Source organism: Xenopus tropicalis, chromosome 2, assembly GCF_000004195.4.
Source record: "Xenopus tropicalis strain Nigerian chromosome 2, UCB_Xtro_10.0, whole genome shotgun sequence".
Taxonomy (NCBI): Eukaryota; Metazoa; Chordata; class Amphibia; order Anura; family Pipidae; genus Xenopus; species Xenopus tropicalis.
In genome coordinates, this window is record NC_030678.2 from 28,614,393 (window position 1) to 28,638,743 (window position 24,351).

Below are 24,351 nucleotides of genomic sequence, written 5' to 3' on the forward strand. Positions count from 1 at the left end.
AAACCTCTTTAACAAGTCTGCCAGTTTCTGGCAATTGTCAATATGTCCATTCCAATTTTCACAGTTACAGCTTTTTTTTTCTCTTTGTGCGTGTGTGTAAATCATAGCACATACTGTACCTTAAAGGCATGTTTGTATCTGCTCAGCTTGACAGTTATTGACACTTAGATGCAGTGGGCAGCAGGGAAGCTGGACCATGCACAGCAGCTAGCACCCTTTAGGCTGTGTGACTTTGGCATCAATGTAATGGAAAGATTAAAAGGCCTCTCCCTGCCCCTCTGATAAATAGATTACAAGGGATTGGCTTATATAAAGACCGTGGCTCTAGCTGTGTGTGTGTGTTTTTTTCTTCCTTAAAGTCAGCTTAAGAGGGGGTGGTTAGAAATCTAAACCTTTTACTAGCGAGCAGATCAGCTCTTGCACTGAGCAGTGACACTTCCCCAACTTCTCCTTCTTTTTCTACCTCCTACGGCTGCAAGATTGCGCGCTTGGGCTTGCTGAAAATGGAATACGAAGAGGATGATGATGATATAATGTTTGCTAAGTGGATGAGTAGCTTTTGGGGCCACAGTGGGGTAGAAGATGCGGAGAGATATGAAAGGAATGCAAGAAGGCGGCAGTCTCGTGCCCTATCTGAAAGAAGGGCATCCCTTCCTTGCCCGGTAAGTCCTATATCCCATGGGTACTTTGCATTATAAGGGTATGCATACATACAGCGGAAATTTACATTTAATCACTATAACAAGAAATAGTGTGGAAAATCATTCTAAAACCACAGAAAAAAGTTAAGTTGCAAAAGTTGTTTAGATTACACCCACATGCAACATACCAAAAATTCATTTAACTCTCAAATTCCCATTTAATGCTCAGTGGTGTAACTACAATATATATACACTTATAAACATGTGTCAACCAAATCAGAGCATTCCTTCTAGTAATGATTTGTCCCTTAGTAGTGTTAAAGAGCATTGTCCCATTCTGGCTACACATTTATATGCGCAAAAGATGTATTGCAGATAACAATATAGCAAAACTGGGTCAGTATCCAGTCTGATATCATTCTGCAGTTCTTAAGGGACTTTCATTCCTATAAACAACTTTTGTTGGGGATTCTGTAGCCAATTTCCATTTCTGACTTACTTGTAACCAAAGGGAGCAGTAACGTACTTAAGAGGTACCCTGGCACACTTTTATACTAAATATGCTGCATATTTTTCCCTCTGCCCAATAAAGACCACATTAAACTTGAACACAAAACCACTGTTATCCTATGCAGTAGATACAGGGATTCTGTGCCCCCGGTCACTTTACATTGTAATATATAATTTAATTTGAAAAAAGACACATGTCCATGGAGTTCAATCTTTTGGTCTAAATGAAACCTGCCTAACTGATAGTTGAGCTAGAGGAAGGTTAGAAACTCCATCTGAAGCCTCTTCAGCTTGCCTCAGAGGGGAAACAAATACTTTCCTAATGTATCTGCCTGTACAACCACAATGTCACAGCTCTGGCTGAAAAAAAAAATCCTTTAAAAGAATTATAATGAAACCTCCTCTCTTCAAATCCATATGGATGCCTGTGTGTCTGCTGGAAGGACCTACTAGTGAATAAAGCATCAGAGAGTTTATTGTATATTATATATTATATATTTATATTATATATTTATACATAGTTATAATATCCCTCCTTAAGTGCCTCTTCTCCAGTGTAAACAGACCCAACTTGGCCAGTCTTTCTTCATAACTGAGAATTCCATGCCCTTTACCAGCTTAGTTGCCCTTTTTTGGACTTTCTGATTCAGTAATATCCCATCTGAGCACTGGAGACCAAAACTGCACAGTATATTCTAGATGGGACCTTTCCAGTGCTTTATAAATGGAAAGGATGATGACCCTCTCCTCCCAAGAATCTATGTCCCTTTTAATACAGCTCAAAACCTTGTTTGCCCTTGCTGCTACTGGCTGGCATTGCTTGCTACAGCCAAGTTTATCATCCACAATTACCCCAGGCCCTTTTCCATCATGTGTTTGCCTAATGTAGTCCCATTACGGGAATTTTTTAAATCCCTGGTGCATGACCTCATATTTATCAACACTGAATTTCATCTACCACTTAACTATCCAGATTGCCATTTTGTCCAGATCCCACTGCACGGTTGCCACATCCTGGGCTGTATTAATTGCCCTGCATAGTTTTGTATCACATGCAAACAGATACTTTACTTACATTGCCCACCCCCAAGTCAATTAACAGATTAAAAGTGGACCCAATACACAGCCCTGTGGTATCCCACAAAGAACCCTACTCCAAGTAGAAGATGTGATTGTAATCACTTACCTTATACCCCAGGCTGGTGCTCCCGTTAGAAGAAAACTGCATCAGCCCGGGGGGAGCTGCGAGGGAGCAATCCTTTTTCTTCTGTCATTGTTCTTCTGAATCCCAGTGCCGGCACATGTACAGCAGGGTGAAAATACTGACTTTCTTGGTAAAGTTTTTCTTTTCACTCCACTGCACATGTGCAAGCGGTACAAAGACAGAAGAAGGAAGAAGATTGCTGTCTTGCAGCTACCAAGGGCTGGTGTGGTTTTCTCCTAAAAGGAGCACCAGCCCGAGGTATAAGGTAAGTGACTGCAACCATTGGGGAGTGCATAACCTTATGGCACCCCTCAGTGATTGTACCTTTCCTTCTTCTTTAACATAGTTTAAGAAATCAAAAAATTTTGCACTAAAATTGCGGTCATTGGCTTCCAGTTTGAGCAGCCGTCAGGGTGAGATGTGCTGCATAGAGCTCTTGGTGATCTGTATACCGCCCTGCAGCCTTTTGAGATCTGATAGGAGCCTGATTGTGACCCAAAAGGGAAGAAGAGTGAAATCCCCCATACTATACTCTTCTAATCACCCCAGAATGGCAGTCAGAAGTACATTACTGGCCACAACATGACTGTCCAAGATGGCGCCAGAGGCCTCCTCCTTCAATCCTTTCAGCAGAACTATATGAGACAAAACTCTTAATCCTCTTCTCCCACATGCATCAGTGACTGTGAGACAAATAGCAAGTATATTGGAAGCTTATCTAAATGACTTCCTATCAACTCTCTGGAGCAGACTTACAAAATGCATAAAAGGAATACCGAACTTTCACTCTGGATCGGAGGTATCGCAATGCTCCATGACTACATGGGAGGAACTCAAGAAACACATTTTACTGTTACAAACAGAGCTAGTCATCCACGACCTGCAAGCTGTAGCTGCTGTGTCCCTGTATAGAGAACAAATGGATGGACTAATACGTGTTCAGGGAGAACTTAAAGGGATACTGTCATCATTTTTATGTTGTACTTTTTATTAATAAATTACACTGTTTACATAGCAAATAATTCACTCTACCATTTAAAATTTTATTCTAGAACCAACAAATGTTTTTTTTAGCTGTAATATTGGTACGTAGGCGCCATCTCAGTGCATTGTGCCTGAGTCTGAGTTTTCAGAAGGAGCCAGCGCTACACATTAGAACTGCTTTCAGGTAACCTATTGTTTCTCCTACTCCCATGTAACTGGAGGAGTCCCAAGCCAGACTTGGATTTCTTACTATTGAGTGCTATTCTGATATCTACTGGGAGCTGCTATATTGCTCCCTTCCTATTGTTCTGCTGGAAGGGGGTTAATATCACTTCAACTTGTTTTGCAGCAGTAAAGTGTGACCAAATTTACCAGAGCACAAGTCACATGGCTGTGGCACCCTGGAAATGAAGAATATGGCTAGCCCTATGTGAAATTTCAAAATTAGATATAAAAAAATGTATGTTTTTGAAAAACAGATTTCAATGCAGGATTCTGCTTGAGAAGCTCTATTAACTGATGCGTTTTGAAAAAAACATGTTTTCCTATGACAGTATTCCTTTAAAGGTAAACCAAAGCCTGGCAATAGAGATACATGACCAGAATGATCACAGCATGCCATGGAGAGCTGCCATAGCAGTGAATGAGAAATGGACTGTGGAAGAAAAACCCAACTCATTTGTAAAGTTAACTATCAATAATCTCTATCCTACTATGTTAAGAAAGGTAACAACTTTAAGCAATACCGCCATTAGCTTGATTAAGCCAGAGGATTGTGGAATCTCACATGATGAAATTGATTTATGACAAGCTTCTAACCCCAGACAAATACACTTTCCACACACTGTTATCACTACTTTTGGCACAGGAACACAACCCCTTTGGAAGACGAAGTTCCCCTACAGAAAGGTCATTGGTACCACCAACTAAGCCAAACCTGACACCACCACCAGCTATGCAAGCTGCATATCCCTTCAAAGGAGAAGAGGGAAGCACTATTGACATGGTGTGTAACACCAATGTAAGAAACCCTCAGAACTGCGCAAGACTATGTCTAATCAGCCAAATCTGCCCAACAACTATTCTGCCATGACAATCAACCTGTTACACACTGCTAATGCAAAACTTTGCTACTTAATACAACAGGATATGTGACTGCAATTATAATTTTAAAGTGTCTAGGTTAATATCATGTTTAAAGCTGTGCCTATATTGTTATATTGTCGTATATTATGTTTAGTTAATGTTAATAAGTAAATACCGTATATACTCGAGTATAAGCCGAGATTTTCAACCCTAAAAATGTGCTTAAAAATTAAACATCGGCTTATACTCGGGTATATACGGTAATTGCACTTAAACTACAGGCAATACGGTTGTTGCGCGCCTTAATCGGCATGTATACGCGGCGTGCGCGGGACATTATGAGCATCGCGTCGCTCGGCGTCCTCATAGACATTATGAGCATCGCGCCGTTCGCCGGCCTTATACACATAATGTGCAGCACACGGCTGCACATACAGACACAGCGTGCGGCACGGCCATTAGGAGCACCAACGTTCGTCAGCCTACAGTAGCCTGCTGACATTATGGGACACAGTGAGTAATTGCTGAATGTTACATGTACTTCTGTATATGTGCAATACGATGTACATAAACAGAAGTCTTGTACAATACGATGTGCTTGAATTACATGGCATATGGAGGCAGCCCCTGGGAAATGAGGAGAATCAGTTAGAAAGCTGTGTATTTTACAGTTGAAACGAATGAGGTTATGTTTTATAAAAAAAAAATAAAAAAAAAAGGGACTGTAATGCTTCAACTGAACAATATGTTTGCAGAGTGGTATGTGACAAAATCTTCCCAAATGGAACCAAACACATTTACAGCATATGTAAATTCATGAAAAGGAGCGAGAAAAAATATAAACTAAAGATTAATACTGTGAAATTATAATTTATGTGAGCTGACTCCTACACTTGGGAAACATGGCTACTGTGTATCAGACCTGCATTTGTATGTGCTCAGTGTGCAAAGGGCTTATGCCTGTCTTTTTATACTTTTTGGTAAATTACCCCTATAGTATTGTATGTATCCATGTCTGCTATTTCATTGTGTATGCTACCGATCTACAGATCTACATCACTGTTACCAGTCTATTTAACACTAATATGTGCCATATTTAGTTATGGGATTAAAGATTTTGTATACCGGTATATGGATGCTTTTCATGCTGCACCATTGAGGGGCTTATACTCGAGTCAGTACATTTTTCCAGTTTTCTTAGGTAAAATTAGGTACCTCGGCTTATATTCGGATCGGCTTATACTCGAGTATATACGGTAGTACAAATGTCTATAAAGACGCTAAGGAAAGCAAGACCTGCAATGCACACTATATGACCATTACCACATGCTTACCTCCATCATATACTATTACCATCTGTTTCATTTAGTGATAGCAAGAGACAACTCCCAAATTGTCTTCAACAAACACTATTTTCTTCTTCCTTTCTTTCTTTCCCCTATACTCACACATTTCTAAACTTCTTATTCTATATGTTTATTTAAGCACACAAAATTCCATATCACAATTTGCACAACATGCTACTGCAAGACGATGTCTGGATCCAACACCAAGCCCAACACCAAGTTACACGCATTATAAATGTAAACTCTGGTCATTTTTGCAATATGGGTATCGGATCCCTTATCCGGAAAGCCCTTATCCAGAAAGTTCCAAATTACGGAAGGGTCATCTCCCATAGACTCCATTTTAATTAAATAATTCAAATTTTTTGGTTTCCTTTTTCTCTGTAATAATAAAACAGTACCTTGTACTTGATCCCAATTAAGATATAATTAATGCTTACTAGAGCCAAAATAATCCTACTTAATAAAAGTACTGGGATACAAATATGCTCACGTGGGGATCACACAACATGAACTTGCCTTATCTAGGGGAAACAGAAACCTAGATTCACTCCATATGTCCCAGGTTGAAGAATTTGGCAGAAAAATCAAAAGAAATAGAAGTAGAACAAAAAGACAATTCATATAATTAATTGGCACTCAGAGTATTCTGTGGACTTTCTTTCCTTTTTCAATTTTTTTAAAGATTGCGTGTGATGTATTACACTCTAATGAAACAGTATCCCCAAGTGGCCAAGTTGTCCCGTTATAAATAAATAAAAGTTTTGGACCCTTGCCCTGTAATCTCTCAAATAAGTGAGACTTGGGTGCTGACAATGATAAGCATTGTTGGATAAAGTTCAGGAGATCCTGTCCAAGCTGAAAGTCACATCTACTGATACCCATTCTTGGCAGGTAACAGAGCTAGAGAAGCCTCGGCAGCCATTAGGTCAAATACATGGATCAGATTGTACAGTATCAAATGGTTTATAGCAGTATTTTTTAACTGTTTTCATTAGATCTTAATTACCATTGTCTATTGAAGAAAGACATTTACATTTATTCATGGAGACCCACCCTACACAGCATAAGGACAGTGCTGCTTTGAGTCCCAATTCATTGATTGAGAAGTACTGGTTAGTATGATGTAGAAAATACTATTCTGAGACAAATTGCAATTTGTCTTAATTTTTTCTGATTTGCGGTATTTAAATTATTTAGCTTTTTGTGCGGCAGCTCTCCAGTTTGGAATTTCAGAAGGTATGTGGTAGCTAGGGTCTAATTTAACGTAGCAACCAGGCACTGCTTCGAAAGAGAGACATGAATATGACTAAAAAAGGGCCTAAATAAAAGGATAAGTAATAAAAAGTATGAACCAATAAATGTATTTTTAGCTGTAATATTGGTGTGTAGGCGCCATCTCAGTGCATTGTGCCTGAGTCAGAGCTTTTAGAAGGAGCCAGCGCTACACATTAGAACTGCTTTCTGGTAACCTAATGTTTCTCCTGCTCTCATGTAACTGGAGGAGTCATGAGTCAGACTTGGATTTTTAATGTTGAGTGCCATTCTGATACCTACCACTAGGATAGGCATGGGATCATTTTTAGCTATACAGGTGTCAGGGAGCTGCTATCTCACTACCTTCCCATTGTTCTGCTATTCAGTTGCTGGGGAAAAGGGAGGGTGTGATATCACTCCAAATTGCAGCGCAACAGTAAAGTGTGACTAAAGTTTATCAAAGCACAGGTTACATGACTGAGGGCACATGGAAAAACTAAGAATATGGCTAGCCCCACTTCAAATTTCAAAAATGAAACTTAAAAAAATCTGTTGACTCTTTTGAAAAACAGATTTCAGATTTTTTGTAGGAGCGCTATTAACTGCTGGATTTAAAAAAAAAAAAGTTTTCCCGTGACAGAATCCTTTTAATCTGTAGGTGAACCACCCCTTTAAACTTTAGATTTACAGTAGGGATTGATCGGATCAACGAGTGGACAAACACTACAATAGGAGTTTAATTATACATTATTCTCTTAATATGTCCGCTAGAGAAACATTTATATAAAGGTGTGTCTAATGCACAACCCAATGTCATACAAATGAGTGAAGCATTTGGCATTTAGCCCTAAAGAAAGACCAGCCTAAAGGTCAATAAATGCTTCCCATGGCATGGAGAACACACGGAGTGGAAAATAATCTGAGTATTTTATGGGTTTAGTGGATATGATACACAATAGCCTTGCATTTGACACATTCCCATAGTGTGATGGATATGCTGCCATCAACAAGCACTTCTGTAATCTTCTCCTGAAAGGCTTTGCCTGTGTCATTTCTATTAAGCTGTCGTGTATCCCAGATCTTGTAACAGAATGCCATGTCCTCAGCCTCCTAAATCCTTCTGTATAAAAATTACATACAGTAATATTTTTATCACTGTACTTGGGCAAGAGGATAATCTGTAAATCTTGTGGTGCTCCACTTACATCTGTGAGATAGAATTTCATTCTCTCACCAGTTCCGGGTTGCTAGGGCAAACTGCCATTTGACACAGTGCTGGAACTAAAATAAGGTCTCTATATTGGATAAACTCTGTTGTAACAGTTCAAGATATACCGTGGATGTATCCTGATCATGAATGTGATGTTTATCAGAAGCACAATGAATACAGAAATGATTTGCTCTCTTTATGCTTAATGGAAACATGTAATATCTGACTGCAGGGCAGTCCTACTAGGCCAGTGGTTGGTGTTTTTTTTTCAGCTCAAGCCCCCCTTGAAAGTTCAACGTTTGATTCATATAAAGATGAAGAATTGTTGACATAACATGGTATTAGCCTGCAAACACCTTTATTGTGAAGGTTGCAACATGACATGAACTTTGGTTCTAGAGCATACTGAGGGGAGTGCAAGACCAAGTAATCCAGGTGCCATTTCAAACACTTGGAATCTCATAACAGCATTACAAATATGAGGAAATATCTATGGTCTCATGAATATGTGGGACAAAATATAAGCATTATTCCAAATCCCATCCTAACTGATCAGCCTAGGGTTTCAGGTGTATCTAGAAGAGCTTTGTCCCCAAATATTTCCCCAGCTGGCAGACAGGCTAAGCTTCTGCTGCCAGGACTCTAAGCCCCCTAGGAGAGCCCCACAGTTTGGGAACCACTTCACTAGAGGCTTGAGTGTCTCATGTAGCCCTCTTAAGAATTTGCTTGGCCTCCCCAACCTGACCAAAAACTTCCTAGTTACAGTGACTTAATAATTTACAGTAGTATTTGGCCCGTGAATGTGAGGGGTGGAATTGATAATCAATCTGCTATGGAGTAACAGATTTAGTGCTGTAACTCAATACTAAGAATAAATTGTTTGATTTCCTTATTCAAAATGCATTAGAATTCATTAGTTGGTCTGGGTTAATGGACAAAGTCAGGTAGTAAGTACAGGGCTTAATCTAGCAAAATGGGTCTCTGTCTTGTAATTCTGGTGCAGGACATTGTGCCCTGAGCAACAAGGAGTTGACTTGAGTCACCTCCAGGAAACAAGGCCCATGCCTTAATTAGTGAGCAGGTAGAGTTAATTAACAGTAATTCTTAACCTGAAGCCTCTTAATGACATGACCGGCTTTTATGAAGGAACAAAGTAAGCTGCATTGTATAGCTCTTATGCACTTAGGATTATATTTAAGAAGATGCTGACCTTAGCAAACACTTGCTCCCAGTTATGTAAAATTTAAATGTATGAATCATAATGTCTATTTAATGACACACTTTAGGTATATTTCTGAGAAACCTTAAAGCTGTCCATTTTGAAGGTTGGCAAAGCAGAATGCCAGATTCAGTTTTATTTATTTCTAGATTAGGCTCCTTATACTGCCCTTATTCATCTCCATATGGCTTTTTGGAAGAAATTCTTTTAATTCTTTTTGGAAGAATTCATTATTAAATGGATATTTACCACTTGGTGACTACCCTCACTAGTCTTCTTGAACGGTAGCATAAACTAATAGAACTGGTAGTGAAAATAATTTAAGGGATGAAAACATAATTTTGCCTTTTTGTAGCTCTTTTTTACTTACCGTAAGTAAAAACTGATTGGAAAGCATAATATCCCACCATGTAGTTTGCACATGTTTGTACAGGTATGGGATCTGTTATCCAGAATGCTTGGGACCTGAGGTTTTTTGGATAATGGATCTTTCCATAATTTGGTCTCCATATCTTAAGTCTACTAAAAAAACATTTAAACATTAAATACACCCAATAGGATCAAGTACAAGGAACCATTTTATTATTACAGAGAAAAGGGGAATAATTTCCAAAAATAAAAATCATTTGTTTAAAATGGAGCCTAAGGGAGATGGCATTCCCGTAATTTGGAACTTTCTGGATAAAGGGTTTCCGGATAACAGGTCCTATACCTGTATGAGCTAATAGCCTGGGTGCCAGAATAAAAAACCTATATAACATCATATAAAAGGGCACTGTCAGGTCAGTAAAATACCACTTTTTCACTTTTTTCACAAAGTACCGTGACTGCAGTTTTATATGATGTTATATATATATATGTGTGTGTGTGCAAATATATTGATAGGTCTATATATATATATATATATATGCAGTAGGAGGCATTTGGAGGAATTAAATTTGATGGAATTTTGTATTTTTTTAAACCAAATTAACGATATAACTATGCAACAATCCCAGAAGCATACACACAATGTACACTATGTGCCAATAGTTTGCCTTTCAAGCTGAACTTAATTGTTGAAATAATTGTTTATAGTGGGGGGGGGCTCGATGCCATAAGATCTTGCAAGCTATTTATTTTTTATTAGCCACTGTCACTTTTTATTGTAACAGCTTAAGCTACATTTATGTCTCAGTAATGGATGTGCTTAAATTGGTACTTTTATTGCACAACGGTGCACTTCCAACTCCCAGCACAACAGGCCTATGTAGGCTACTGGTCTGGCCCATTTACTTTGGGGTGGAAGTGACTGCCCCAGGCTGCAGCTTTCTGTTGTGTGTGTATTTGTGCCTGATGTCAGCATGGGGAAGGGAACATGGTGAGTGTACCCAAGCTATAACATAATCAGCATGTACGTGTGGCTGATATCATTAGTGGGGTGCCTTAGTTAGGCCTCATGTGAGGTCCTGAAATATTGCATTTCGTTGCTAACATAATACATTCTTTACAATATTTTGCTTGCTTTTTTGTATTTATTATTTCACACACCCTTATTTTTCCATTGTAGAATATTATTCTGTTAAAAATGCTACCCCCTATAACAGGCAAACACATACACATACTTGGACAAAACTATCCTTCTTTATTATAAGATATGTCCTCATAATGTTCTTTCTTGATAAAATATATCTCATTTTAGACACCTGTCGTTTCTAGCATAATATAATTAGATTTCACCAAGAAGATTATAAACATAATGTTTTTGTTTGATATAAAAACCTCTGAGCCAACATTAATTCTCTCCAGTTCAATAAAGCTAGGAAGAGTTGATACTAGAGGGTAACATAAAGGAAAGTGATTTAGTAATGACACAGACATCTTATCTATTATTTGGCTACCAAAGCCTACACTGTAATCCGTGTTCTTTGTGATGAGCACCTGGTGATCACATTTCTGAACAAATCCGTGCCCACTGTTCCCTTTTAGAACAATAATGCCTGACTAATATGTGATTATCCCTTTAACTGACATAGTTAGGCTGAACATGAGCATTTCCCATTTATATTTTGGAATACATTTACATTAGGTGCATCCAGTCAAAAGTAGTATTGAGTTTGGCACACTGCGATCAATAATACCCACCCTGCACTGAGGCTTTTGCCCCCTATTGACTTTATACAGGTAACAGACCTATTACAGGTATGGGACCTGTTATCCAGAATGCTCAGGACCTGGGGTTTTCTGGATAAGGGATCTTTCAGTAATTTGTATCTTTATACCTTAAGTCTACTAAAAAATAATTTAAACATTAAATAAACCCAACAGGATTGTTTTGCCTCCAATAAGGATTCATTTTTTTCTCAGTTTTGTATCAAGTACAAGGTACTGTTTTATTCTTAAAGAGAAAAAGGAAATAATTGAAAAAAAAGTGAATTATTTGTTTAAAATTGAGTTTATGGGAGATGGCCTTCCTGTAAGTTCCTTTCTGGATAACGGTTTCTGGATAAATCCCATACCTGTACTGAATTCCTGCTCTGATGGCTGATGCACCAGGTTAAGTGCACCTGGATTTCCTGCATACACTGATGAGCCAATACAGCATTACACTGGCCTCTTTTACAGTTTATTTTACCTAAAATCATATTGTCCAGGACAATCCTGTTTTGTATGAGAATCACCACAATTGTATACTGTATCCTAATATAATGTCTGATTTACTGGCTCAGGTTGTTAAATACTGACTCACCCTTAAGGGTGTTCTACTAACCGGCCCATGGGGAAATTAATGGATACTGTACAACTGACCACATTTTATTGTTCTATTTGTTTGGGCCAACAAGCCATTTAGGAAGAGAGGTGTGGCTCATTACTTTGGTGTCAGATGAAATTTTCAGTATAGACCTATTAATTGGAATTGAAAGTTCTGTTGGAAATCTGAGCTGACATACATGCTAAGACTGAAGCAGTATGATCAACCATACATGAGTATGTACAGCCAGCTGCATGGTGCACTGCCTACATCAGACTTTTTTGATCAAGTTCTAATCCACTTATTTAGATAGTATGGAGAGTGATAAGGAGGATTAAGGAGTTGCCTTATCCTTAGGAGATTTGCAAATATATGTTACTTGCCATTTCCCGCTTAAGCTGAAGGAATTTAGGACAAACACTGTGATGGAAAATTATAGCTATTTTTGTGTAATGGCAAATAGATATCCCAAGCTGTATCTATTAAACTACAGATTTAAAAAAGAGTCATTATTTTGGTTCCTTCTTCTTCTGTCAAAACAGTTTCTGCCTGTGATTTGACAGACAAGGTGAAAACGTTCAATACTTTATACTTATAAAGAAATAGTATAAATTTAATGTTCTTTCGACTGTGGTCAGTTCTAAATGTTTCAGATAATGGGCCAGACTCCATTCAGCATAAAAAAATGTTTATCATATAAAAGACCAGATTTAGTTTGATGAGAAAAAGGTTTACTACGTAAAAGAGATTCAATATGAAATGCAATTCAATTTGGAAAACTTATCTTACAGTTTATGATGTTAAAACTCCACTGAAGTCTATGGGAAAAAAACTGGAACAGAATTAGGAGAAAAGTCTTTCCTCCTCGAATTGAATCTCACCGATGATTTTTCACATGCTTAACTTTGAGATAACATTTGAGATTCAGGGGTGTGTTTACTAAGATTGGAAATAAATATCACTGGTGATGTTGCCTATAGCAACCAATCAGCAATTTGATTTAAATCGTCACCTACAAGTTAGAAACCAAAAGCAAAGATCTTATTGGTTGCTACTGGCAAAATCACCAGTGATATTTATTTCCAATCTTTGTAAACACGCCCCTCAATTTGGGATGCAATTCAATCCAGAAAAACATATCTCATGGTTTATCACATGAAAACTCTATTGAATTCTATGGGGAAAAACTGGAATGTGAATTAGGAGAAAAGTTTTTTCTCATTGAATTAAATCTTGTCCACTATAAACCATGAGATAACACTGAATTGAATATGGCTAATTGTCTTTGTTGTCCTAAGTCCCTCAACTCTAAGTCCATTTTATTTCTATTCTAGGCTCAACTTTCTGCAATGCGTGCTACAAGGTTCCAATCAGTGACCAAAGCACCGTCTCCAGTCTACCTTAAAGGGGGCAAGGAGATTCGAGAAGATCACGTCAGAAACCACAACAGCCACATGAAAATAAGTAAAGTGTCGTCAGTAGACGGATCTCTTCCAGATAGCCATGGGCATAAAAAGCGGTCAAATTCTATACAAGAGTTTTCTGAATCTTTTGAAAAACAGCTGCGTTTCAGAAGTGAACGCTCTACGTCTTTGGTAAGTCATGAACTTGTCTAAAATGGTCTTGCATTGGGTCTTCCATGAGTATTTTATCAAAATAGGTCCAGTATAGCACAGTAGGAGCTTGCCTCTAGGTTCCCTTGAAGCAAACTATTGGTGTGGATTAAATGGATGGATCATTTTATTTAGATGCCTGCAAAATGTCCTGTTCTTCAGGTTCCATACTGTGGAATGATGTGACTTCAGTAGTAAGTCATAATTGTAATTGAAGTTTACTGGGAGGTTTCATGTATGTAAGAAATAGTATGTAAGAAAAAGTGGCATAAGGGTTGGGTGACTTTCTCAAGGTAAAGATGGTTACGGCTTTAGGCATGTCTGTGACTGGTAAATAAATACAATCCACAGGGTTTTATTCAAAAACCATTTGACAGACCCAACATGTTTCGTCCCTGATGGCCTTTGTCAGGGGAACATGCCAAAAAAAAGGCAAATGGCCCTGATAAAGGCCCCTAAGGGCCGTTGGATTTGTCAAATGGGTTTTGATTAAGTTTAGCATTTTTCCTAAGGAGTGCCCGTTGGATTGTAATTATTATTTATTAATATGGAGACGTTCAGCTAGTCTCCTATAGTGAGCACCCTTGCTTATTTACATTTTGTCTGGTGTGCCATCTTAAAATCTGTGCTTTTTATGTTTGTGACTGGGATCTGAGAAACTCCTGAATAGTCATGAGTGAATCTGCCCCAGATCTTCACCAAAAATTTCACAAAACCACAGGAAAATTTACAAAATGGCAAAAATTCAACAAATATATTTAACTCAATTGATGTTTTTTCATGGGCACTTTCTCGCAGCAACTTTTTACCCACAGAGTTTTCTTGCTGTGCCCTCTTCTGTGCAGAATGCACTAGGGTCTGTTTATCAAAGTGTGAAATTAGAGCTCAGCACAGAAAAATTCATCCACATTCTGTTCCTTCCTATAGGATTTTTAGAAGCGTATTTATTAAATTGTGAACTTTATTTTTTACCCATTGATCAATACGCTTCTAAAAATCCCATAGGAATTTCACACTTTGATAAATATACCTCTAGGAGGGTTGTGGCAACTTTTTTTCATGGTGAAAATTTTGCAAGAGTGAATTACTGAATTTTGTCCACAGAGTAATTTCCAGCATTAGTTATATGTACAGTATATTACTGCATCGAATATTTCTTATACAGTTTATTCTTAGACTGTCATTATGACCTGTTTCATTTTGTGACTGCCTGGAATTGATAGGGTTAATACAGTTTAGTAGCTTTCAGTGATCAGATCTGCAACTCCCTCAGGGCTCATTTTATTGATTGCCTTATTTTTGCACATTTGTATATTCAGCCACCTCAGTCTTTCTGGTCTGCCTTTCTGTATATGTAGGTCAGCCACTGTGCTGATGTGTTTGGGTAAGTGGAGCAATAGTGTGCATTGATCTGAATCAGACATTGTCCTGCTCTGTGTAATGGGGGCTTTGGGTGCGTATTGCGTTCTTTAAACAATTTATACACTTTATAAATATACAGTACTTGCAAAAGTGTTCAGAACCTTGTGATAATGGCTAACAAATCCTGGCCTGAAATGTTATTACTATTCTTCTTTATTAATAAATGCATCAATTAGTTTTTTGTAAACTTATTAGGTTCCCCAGTTCAAATTTTTGTAAATCTCTCCAAAGTTATTCTCTGTCGTTTTAGAAATAGAGGTACCTGTACTAAAGTGCACCAGTGCAGCAATCTAAAACAGCCGGACCCTCGGGCCTGGACTGGCAATATGTGGGTTCTGGCTACACAGTCACTATATACTGGGCCTTTGGGGGGCTGTTTGGGCCTCTGTGAACCTGATATGCAAGGGCTTATTTTGAATCCCAGTCCAGACCTGTAGGCTATTGCCAATTTGTAGATGACTGCTCCAAGCTACTTATTCATTGGTTGGAAACTGCACTTGTACAATTTTGCAACTATGTTGTAGCTATTGTAGTAAGTGGCCCTATTGTTTTATACCAGAAAAAAATCTTAAGGAAAAAAATAAAACACACTTTACAGTATTCAGTCTATACACTTACAATTTGTAGAGGGTTGCTATGACTGATGTTGTGGCTCCTTACAACATAATGATCAGTTCCCCTGCCATGGGTGGGGTCGCCTGTGCTGGGCACCAAGCATTAGAGGCCACTCTAATTTAATGCCATTGCATACTTATTTATGTATGTATTACTCTCATTCTTCTTTTCTTTGGTTTTCTTTTCCACTCCTTCCCTTCTCTGTCTCTTCACTGACCTTTATAATCTGCATTCTGTTTCACATTCTGCTTTTAACCCCTTTACCTTCCTATTATGCTCTCTTCCTTTCATTTTCACTCAGCTTCTCTTCCTCTGCAAAAAAACACTAGAAAAAACTGCGAAAAGAAACTTCTATTCACTTTAACGCATTTACTGAGGAACAGAAAAATACCCATTGACTAATGCATTTGGAGCAACAAAAAACTTGAGAAAAAAAGCCCATTGACATTAAAATATTTGCAGTGAGGATAAAAATGCAGTAAAAACAATGGCAATGCTGTTTTGTGACTACTTCCATTGTATTCTCTGATGTTCCTTACCCTTTCATTTATCTTCATATTCAATTCTCCCTTCTACTCCTCATTTTCACTTACCTGCCCAATTCCTACTGCTCTTTGCTTCTTCTATTCTGTTTTACCCCACTCCCTATCCTATTTGACGTACATGCTTACTCTCTCCCCTCTTACACCTGGCCATTCTATCACTCTGCTCTTTTAATTCTTTTCTCTCTTCCCCTCTTTTCTACTCTTTTCTTCTTTGTTCATTTTCTTGTCTGCTGTCCACTTTTTACCTCTTTCCCTCTTTCCCTCTTACTCTCTCCTTACTTGTTTTTATGCAACCAACACTTGCCGAAAAGCCAGGAATTCAAAAATAACTACCTGCTTTGAGGCCACTGGGAGCAACATCCAAGGGGTTGGAGAGCACCATGTTGCTCACGAGCCACTGGTTGGGGATCACTGCCCTAGTGAATCTTTTATTTTTTCCATGCCCAAGGTCCTACTTTCTGTCACCAAAGGTCAAAGTGATCACACGAGCACAATCAAAAGGAAACCCTAGGAAAGGGAAAGGCTCCTATTATTATTATTATTAACATTTATTTATACACTCCCTAGTTCCATGGCTCCTTAGTCTCACTTCTAGGAAGGGTCCCTGTACCTGGGCTAAGCCGAAGCTTCCCCCAGGGTTTCTTTTAAGCACCCAGGAATCTAATACACTGATAAGTGAAATATACCTTCCCATTATATATGTATATGTTCTGCCAACATTGTTCAACAGGGAAAGAAAACACCAAGTATGATATACCTTTAACTGCATTTCTGTTTGCACTGTTAGTATTAGGACCTGTTGTTAGGAAACTATAACACATCGGCATATGATTATGTATAAATATGTGTGTGTGAGAAATATTTAAATGCATTTTAGTGTTGTAGTTTGTTTACCACAGTTCACAGCTAGATGGCAATGGAGAGCTTTTCTTGTGAAGTCTGTTTTTCACTGGCAGCAGGCAGAGTCTAAGGTTTTGCTAAATAACCCCTGAATAGCACAGTGAAATAACTAAAATGCAGTCACATCCCCTATAGGTATAATCCAACAATGCAGCCTTTCAGAAAATGATTTTGTTGAAGAAAATTAAGCCTTTTCCAGTCTTTCCTAGAAATGACCATGTAGATTGCTAGTTGGTTTCTTTTTAACTTGATAATTAATTTAAAATATGCACTAACCACTAAATGGGCCCTAAAGAACCCACATTTATGGACCTCTGTCACAACACTTAGATGGAGACAGTGCCAAATGACATAGAGGTTTTATAGGCTTATGGTGGAAACAAGAAAGGACTAATGAGAAATACACCAGGCAGTGGCCTTAGAGGAGATCCTCTGGTTCTCTGAAAGGTCAGGCCAATCCTGGATACATATATGTTATATTACCCAAGTATAGTGGGCCATACGCTGGCAGATAGGGTCCTGCATTGGGTCAGGTATAAGTGGGTACCGGTGGAATACCCACAAAGTGGTCATGACTTGGCCAGAATCTACTTGATTTCCCTACCATGCAAGTAACCTGCGGGTAAATGACCGGCTGCAGTGGGGTGGCCATTTATGGTATAACAAATTAAAATTTACTGTTCACAATGTAAAAAATGATTGGTGTGTGTGATGTCATGTCTGGTTTATGTGACATCCATTCCAGTCGGCATGACACTTATTGTGCAATTGGGTCTGGTGGGCTTGCATGGGGATAAGAAAGCAGGTAAGACGTAAGTGGGTGCAGGTCAGGCTAAGGGGCTGATTTACTAACCCACGAATTCGAATCCGAATTGGAAAAATTCCGATTGGAAAACGAACATTTTGCGACTTTTTCGTATTTTTTGCGATTTTTTCGGCGCCTTTACGACTTTTCGGAAATTATCGCGACTTTTTCGTTACCAATACGATTTGCGCGAAAAAACGCGAGTTTTTCGTAGCCATTCCGAAAGTTGCGATTTTTTCGTAGCGTTAAAACTTGCGCGAAAAGTTGCACTTTTTTCGTAGCGTTAAAACTTAAAAGGCGCGACGTTTTGCGCAAGTTTTAACACTACGAAAAAATCGCAACTTTTTGCGCAAGTTTTAACGCTACGAAAAAATCGCAACTTTCGGAATGGCTACGAAAAACTCGCGTTTTTCCGCAAAAATCGTATTGGTAACGAAAAAGTTGCGATAATTTTCCGAAAAAATCGCAAAATACCAATCATTACAAAAAAAACGCATTCGGCCCGTTCGTGAGTAAGTAAATGGGCCCCTTAGGGTATGCTGGTATAGGTTGGGTGCAGGTCTGAAAACACAGACCTCCGCAGGTCTCTACTGGCAGACATTAAACTTCATGGTCAGATATTGATTGGCCAAACTAGAAATTCCTAATTCCCATGCTCCACTGATCCCTTTAGTTACCTAGTTTTTAAGATAATGCTTATAAGTAGTACATATTTCTAAGCACAAAACAGAAATTGACCCTTTTCAGTGCCTCAGCTGGGCAGCCTCTCTTGGAAGAGTGCAGATAGGAAGCACACACATCCATGAGTATTTTTCAGTGCTATTGGAAAGGTTTCACTTGTTTTTATTGGAAGGAAAGATTTGATATTTGATTGCTTAGTTCCTGTTGTTTTTTTTCCTTGACAGGGAGAACATTCAGTAACTCGGAGGAATTCATCCTGCAAAGAGAAGGTAGGGGAAGGTGCTGCCAGCCAGACTCAAGTTCCCCATCACTCTCGAAAAGAAAAAGCCTGCTTGCTGCTTAAAGACACAAAAAAGTGACACTTCTCACAGCAAATACAAGTGAAAAAGTCACACCGTTCAGATGTGTAACAAATTGTGCTAAGCGAGGGCAGCCATTCCAGTAGGCACATTCTCAAACGTCTGTAAATTAGATTTTTCCGATCAATAGTGACCTTTGTGCATTGTGAATACAGGATTTGTCCCTCCACTTTGTTTTTAGTGCTCAGTGAACTTGGCACATAGGAAAGGTCTGTGGTTGACAGTGGGATTGTACAGCAAAATTATTTTAGGGCCCCCTTAAACTTTGGGGATAAAGTATTTTACATGACACTACTCATCAGTCCCCATCCCACAGAGTCACCTAAACCTCCATGCTCCCTGGCATTTGCAGGGTATTCTTCCTCATATAGTTATAGACCATGGTGGCTCAAGACATGGATGTACACCTCAGTCCCACCTTACAAGGTGTCTAGTTGAATTGCTATAGCAACTGGGATTACTGTTTGAGACAATGTCTGACCTTGACTTGACAATAATTACAATTTTGTACACTGTCGTTCTGTTTTAAATGGAAAATCTATCCTATTTTTAGCTAAAGGCTTCTATTTTTCTACCTTCCTGATGTTAAGTTAGGCCTTATGTTCTAATCATCAGAAGGGCCCTAGTGAAAAACCACAAAAATACATAAGAGATAATGTAAAAAAATATGCAAAATTAGCTACAGTTGTAGTAACCCATAAACAGGTAGCATTTACTGTTGTTGTTGCCTTAGGTTTCTACACCTGGATAAACTCTCCCATATTAAGTATTGTTATTATATAAATCAAGGAGTGTATTATGGCATTATAAATTGCCTTGATATCAGTCATAAGAAAGCTATATTGTGGTCTGTCTAGCTGAGCTTAAAAGCATCAACACATTTGGCAATGCAACAGTTAATGTGCAAATAATAATACATTCAAACAAAAGGCAAATGATGGCCAAAATAATTCCTTTTAAGGCAAACTGTTATTATATCTTTACAAACTTCTTTGCCACAACAGTAACAGCACAGAGAAATCCCATGCTAATAGAGATCAGTGTATTTCTAAAGGTCCCCATACACTGGCAGATCCGCTCGCTTAGCGATGTTGCCAAGCGAGCGGATCTTCTCCCGATATCCCCCACCTACAAGTGGGCGATATTGGGAAAATCCAGGGTAATTCTATCATTTGGCCATGGGGCCAACGATCGAATTATAACGACAGGCATAGCTAAAGTCGGTCCGAGGACCACATCAACGAGCCGATGCAGTCCCCGATCCAACTAGATTTTCTAACCTGCCCGATCGAGATCTGGCCAATTTCAGGCCAGATATTGGTTGGGCAGGCCCGTCGGAAGTGCCCATACACGGGCCGACTAGCTGCCAAATCCGTCCAAGGGACCGATCTACTAAGGCAAACAGCAGATATATCACAAACACTCTTACCACTTATGAATCAAGCTACAAGAAACTACGTGAAATGATTAGAATTAAAAAGCAAGTTGAGCATTTGAACTTGATAGTAGAACTAGGCACATTATGTGATTCCTCTGGCTGGACCTTACTTTGGCCAGGCTCAAGCCTTATCCTCCCTCGTCTGAGTGATGATTTTTCTTTAGCACATTAGGGTATCCCAGATCCACTTAGCAACGCAATATGTTGTTCTCCTGGATGAGGGCTGCCTAAAATAAAAGTAATCGTTTATAGGTGTTAGAGAAAACTTTATAGACATTTGAAAAAGTGCATTAAACAATTATTCAGGGGTTGCATTTGTACATATATTGTAGGTGCTTTTATAACCTGCTGTGTTTGATATTAGTCCATTGAGAAGGTGTACTTCATTGATTTGTGCTTTTCTGCCATCATATACCATTAATCACCTTGTGTAGGGAAGAAATAATTAAAACATCAAGTCATGCATAAGAAGGACAAATGTACTGTACTCTCTAATTAGAGGAAAGGCTTCCCTGGGGAAACAAGTCTTTCTCTCTGCAAACAAGACACCTTATTTATTTAGCAGTACAAGGTATCTGAACATTCACGGGCAGTTAAATATCCTGTGTTTCTAGACATCTGCATTAAAGGGATTCTGTCATTATTTTTATAGTGTACTTTTTATTTCTAAATTACACTGTTTACATAGCAAATAATTCACTCTACCATTTTATTCTTGAACCAACAAATGTATTTTTAGCTGTAATATTGGTGTGTAGGCGCCATCTCAGTGCATTGTGCCTGAGTCTGAGCTTTCAGAAGGAGCCAGCGCTACACATTAGAACTGCTTTCAGGTAACCTATTGTTTCTCCTACTCCCATGTAACTGGAGGAGTCCCAAGCCTGACCTGGATTTCTTGCTTTACGTGCACAAGAGTTTCACCATAGAGCTTGCATACATACTACAGCTGGCGTAAAACATGCAGTTTGTTATGTAGCTGGTCACGCAGAAACAAGGGTTAAAGCTTCAGACCATGCTTTCTGTGTGATATCTGCAGGGGCTATTTATTTCTTGTTTAGCCAGTCTGTGAATTAGCAGAAAAAAGGGAAGCTACTGGGGGCATCTTTGGGGGGCACAGATCTTCCCTGCTAAAGGGCTGTGGTTGCCTTGGTCTGGCACAGAAGTTAAGTTTTAGTGCTCCTTTAAGTACCGGTTGCCTCTCAATAGCATTGGTTTTCAAATTTGGTCCTTATATGTAGATCACTGCACTGGATGTTAAAAAGTTGTTCTCACTTGCTTCTCTTTATTTCCTATCTTATATTGTCATTATATTGGTCAAGTTCTTGTTCTTTATTATAAATTAATAATGTATTTGTTTTTGTTCTGTAGATAGTATTAGAAAATGCATTGAAATAAATAGGCATTTCTAGTCAGCTTTAAAGGAGAAGGAAAGGTACAATCACTGGGGGGTGCCAAAATGTTAAGTACCCTCAGTGATTGTAATCACTTACCTTATACCCCAGGCTGGTGCTCCTGTTAGCAGAAAACTGCAACAGCCCAGGGTAGCTGCGAGCGAGTGATCCTCTTCCATTGTAGATTTGAAAGCGTGTGAGGTTTACAGAGAGGTGAGAATGTGCCTGAGCACACTTGGCATGGGCAAAATATTCACATTTTAAAAAGGGAGGTGTCTTGCATCAGTTGAAAAGCCTAAGTTGCCTAAATCAGTATTCTGTCTACTGCGTGCCATTAAAATGAAGTTCTATCTATAAGGGCTCTGGCACACGGGGAGATTAGTCGCCCGCGACAAATCTCCCTGTTCACGGGCGACTCATCTCCCCAAAATGCCATCCTATCGGCGAAAATTTCCTCTCAAGGTAACTTCTGTATGCGTATACGATTGCCATCCCACCAGAGATTTACATTTTCGCCGGTGGGATGGCATTTCGGGGACATTAGTCGCCCGCGAACAGGGAGATTTGTCGCGGGCGACTAATCTCCCCGCGTGCCAGAGCACTAATAGGTGTCCATCTAAATAATGATAGATGCCTAGGTGTAGCAGTGCAGTGGTTTCTGAGATAAAGAGGCACACAAGCAACATAGAGGTACATTCACTGACAATACTACAAGCCTGTGTCTATATGCTCTTATCTATATTATTTGCCTTGATGTATTACTGTCTGGAAGCATATTTCTTTGCAAATGAAAGCCTAAAGTATACTTTTAAAATACCTGCCTGATTTTATATTTTTTCTTGTCTGGATTGTCATTCAGATGTAGCGTTAGGATACAGTGGGAAATGGGAATGCACTGTATATAAGGAAAAAAAATATTCCAACATTCATTGCAATCTTGGTATGGTTAAGTTGAAGATATTTGCCATTTGTTCTATATATAGTATATTTTCAGCAGTCCCCACCAGATAATACCTGGATGAATCCAGCAGCTGAGCTGGGGGTCTGGGGGGAATGGTGAGGATGCAGAGTGTGATGGTGAAAGTGACATCACCTCTGGTGGAAGTGACATCACACACAGTGTGCCTAGGGTGGCACCAGACCAATGCCACATGGGGTGAATTCCCTGCACTCCAAAAAGCTTTAGGTTGTGCCTTCCCCATGGAGCCATTGCATCAGCCCAGGTGCAGGCACAGTATGTGGAATTTGCCACAAAACAGCTAACATATACAGCTTTGTGCCAAATTCTTCTTAGTGTGCCAGATTTTTGAAGCGTAGGGGCGGATTCTTGGCCTGCACTTAGCCACAGGCTGAGAATCTGCCCATTTGGCATTAACCTCAGATAATTGAGGTCTGTGGGGAAAGTGCCAAAATGCAAACTAAATAAATAGTCTTGTGTGTAACAACACATAATTAATAAAGGTTTTGCTCAGGGCTATTATTAGTGCAGATAAATGGATCATTTGTGGTTTGGCATTAGTGCACTTCTAGGTGCCTTAGTAAAGGTTTTGAACTGGTAAATGCCTGTCCTTGTGTTCTATAATTGCTTTACTGCAGAGGGTTATGAGCAGCCTCCTATTCTGCTGAACAAGGGGCATAACTTTAGATCCCTAGCCACCCACCCATGGTGACCCACACCCACAGGTCCCCATTGCCACTCACAGCTGCCAGCCCAGGGATTGGCGTTCTTCCTCATCTGCTCTCTCTCTGCTGACCCTCTGCAGCCATGGGGGTCTGCTCCCCTGTAGTATGCCACTGCTGTGCTGTAGAACATAAAGTGTCAAGAGAGAAGGGAATCTGATGGCAAAAAAACAATTAATTTTCTCCAGATGGACAAATTACAACTGCAGATAAAAAAATAATTATAGGAGTAACTTATTTTCTACAGCATCTCTATAGGGGAAATAAAGCCCCCCGGAAAACACTTTTCTAACTGTCAGCATTGCATTCAGTTTTTTTTAATAGGAACTGAACATACAGTGTACATATAGGAATGTGAAGCATCCGGAATCTCCTGATCCAACATTTGCAGAACATTCCTGTTATTATTTTAGTAATCGTATGGGCTGCAGATTCGACATTAGGTATCACTTGAAAGCCTACCTTCTGGATGTGCATTAACATTTTGGTGCCTGGATATAAATGTTCTTGTCTCTTAGAAGGGTAGCTCTGCTGGTATACAGGAGTATTGTAAGAACATTTGCAATTAGCCTTTATAAAACTTGTAATTTTAGATCTGCAACTTTATGATTTAAAATGAAGTAGATTTGTTTTTGCTTGCTTGGGTTACGCGACCCTGAGGCCAGATACATTTGCAGTAATGAAAATGTCTTTTTAACCCTTCATTTTCTTGAT

At 39.1% G+C, this 24,351-nt stretch overlaps 1 protein-coding gene across 1 annotated transcript in view; it reads left to right on the top strand.

The window, feature by feature from the left end:
* The first annotated feature begins 244 nt into the window (after positions 1-244).
* The window catches only part of lnp1 (leukemia NUP98 fusion partner 1), a 29,907-nt gene continuing 5,800 nt past the window's right edge, over positions 245-24,351 (top strand). The window contains exons 1-3 of the mRNA XM_004912249.3: positions 245-662; positions 13,523-13,783; positions 18,994-19,038. Of these exons, the coding sequence (XP_004912306.1) occupies positions 504-662; positions 13,523-13,783; positions 18,994-19,038 (465 nt within the window). The 5' untranslated portion in view covers positions 245-503. The remainder of the gene's footprint in view (positions 663-13,522; positions 13,784-18,993; positions 19,039-24,351) is intronic.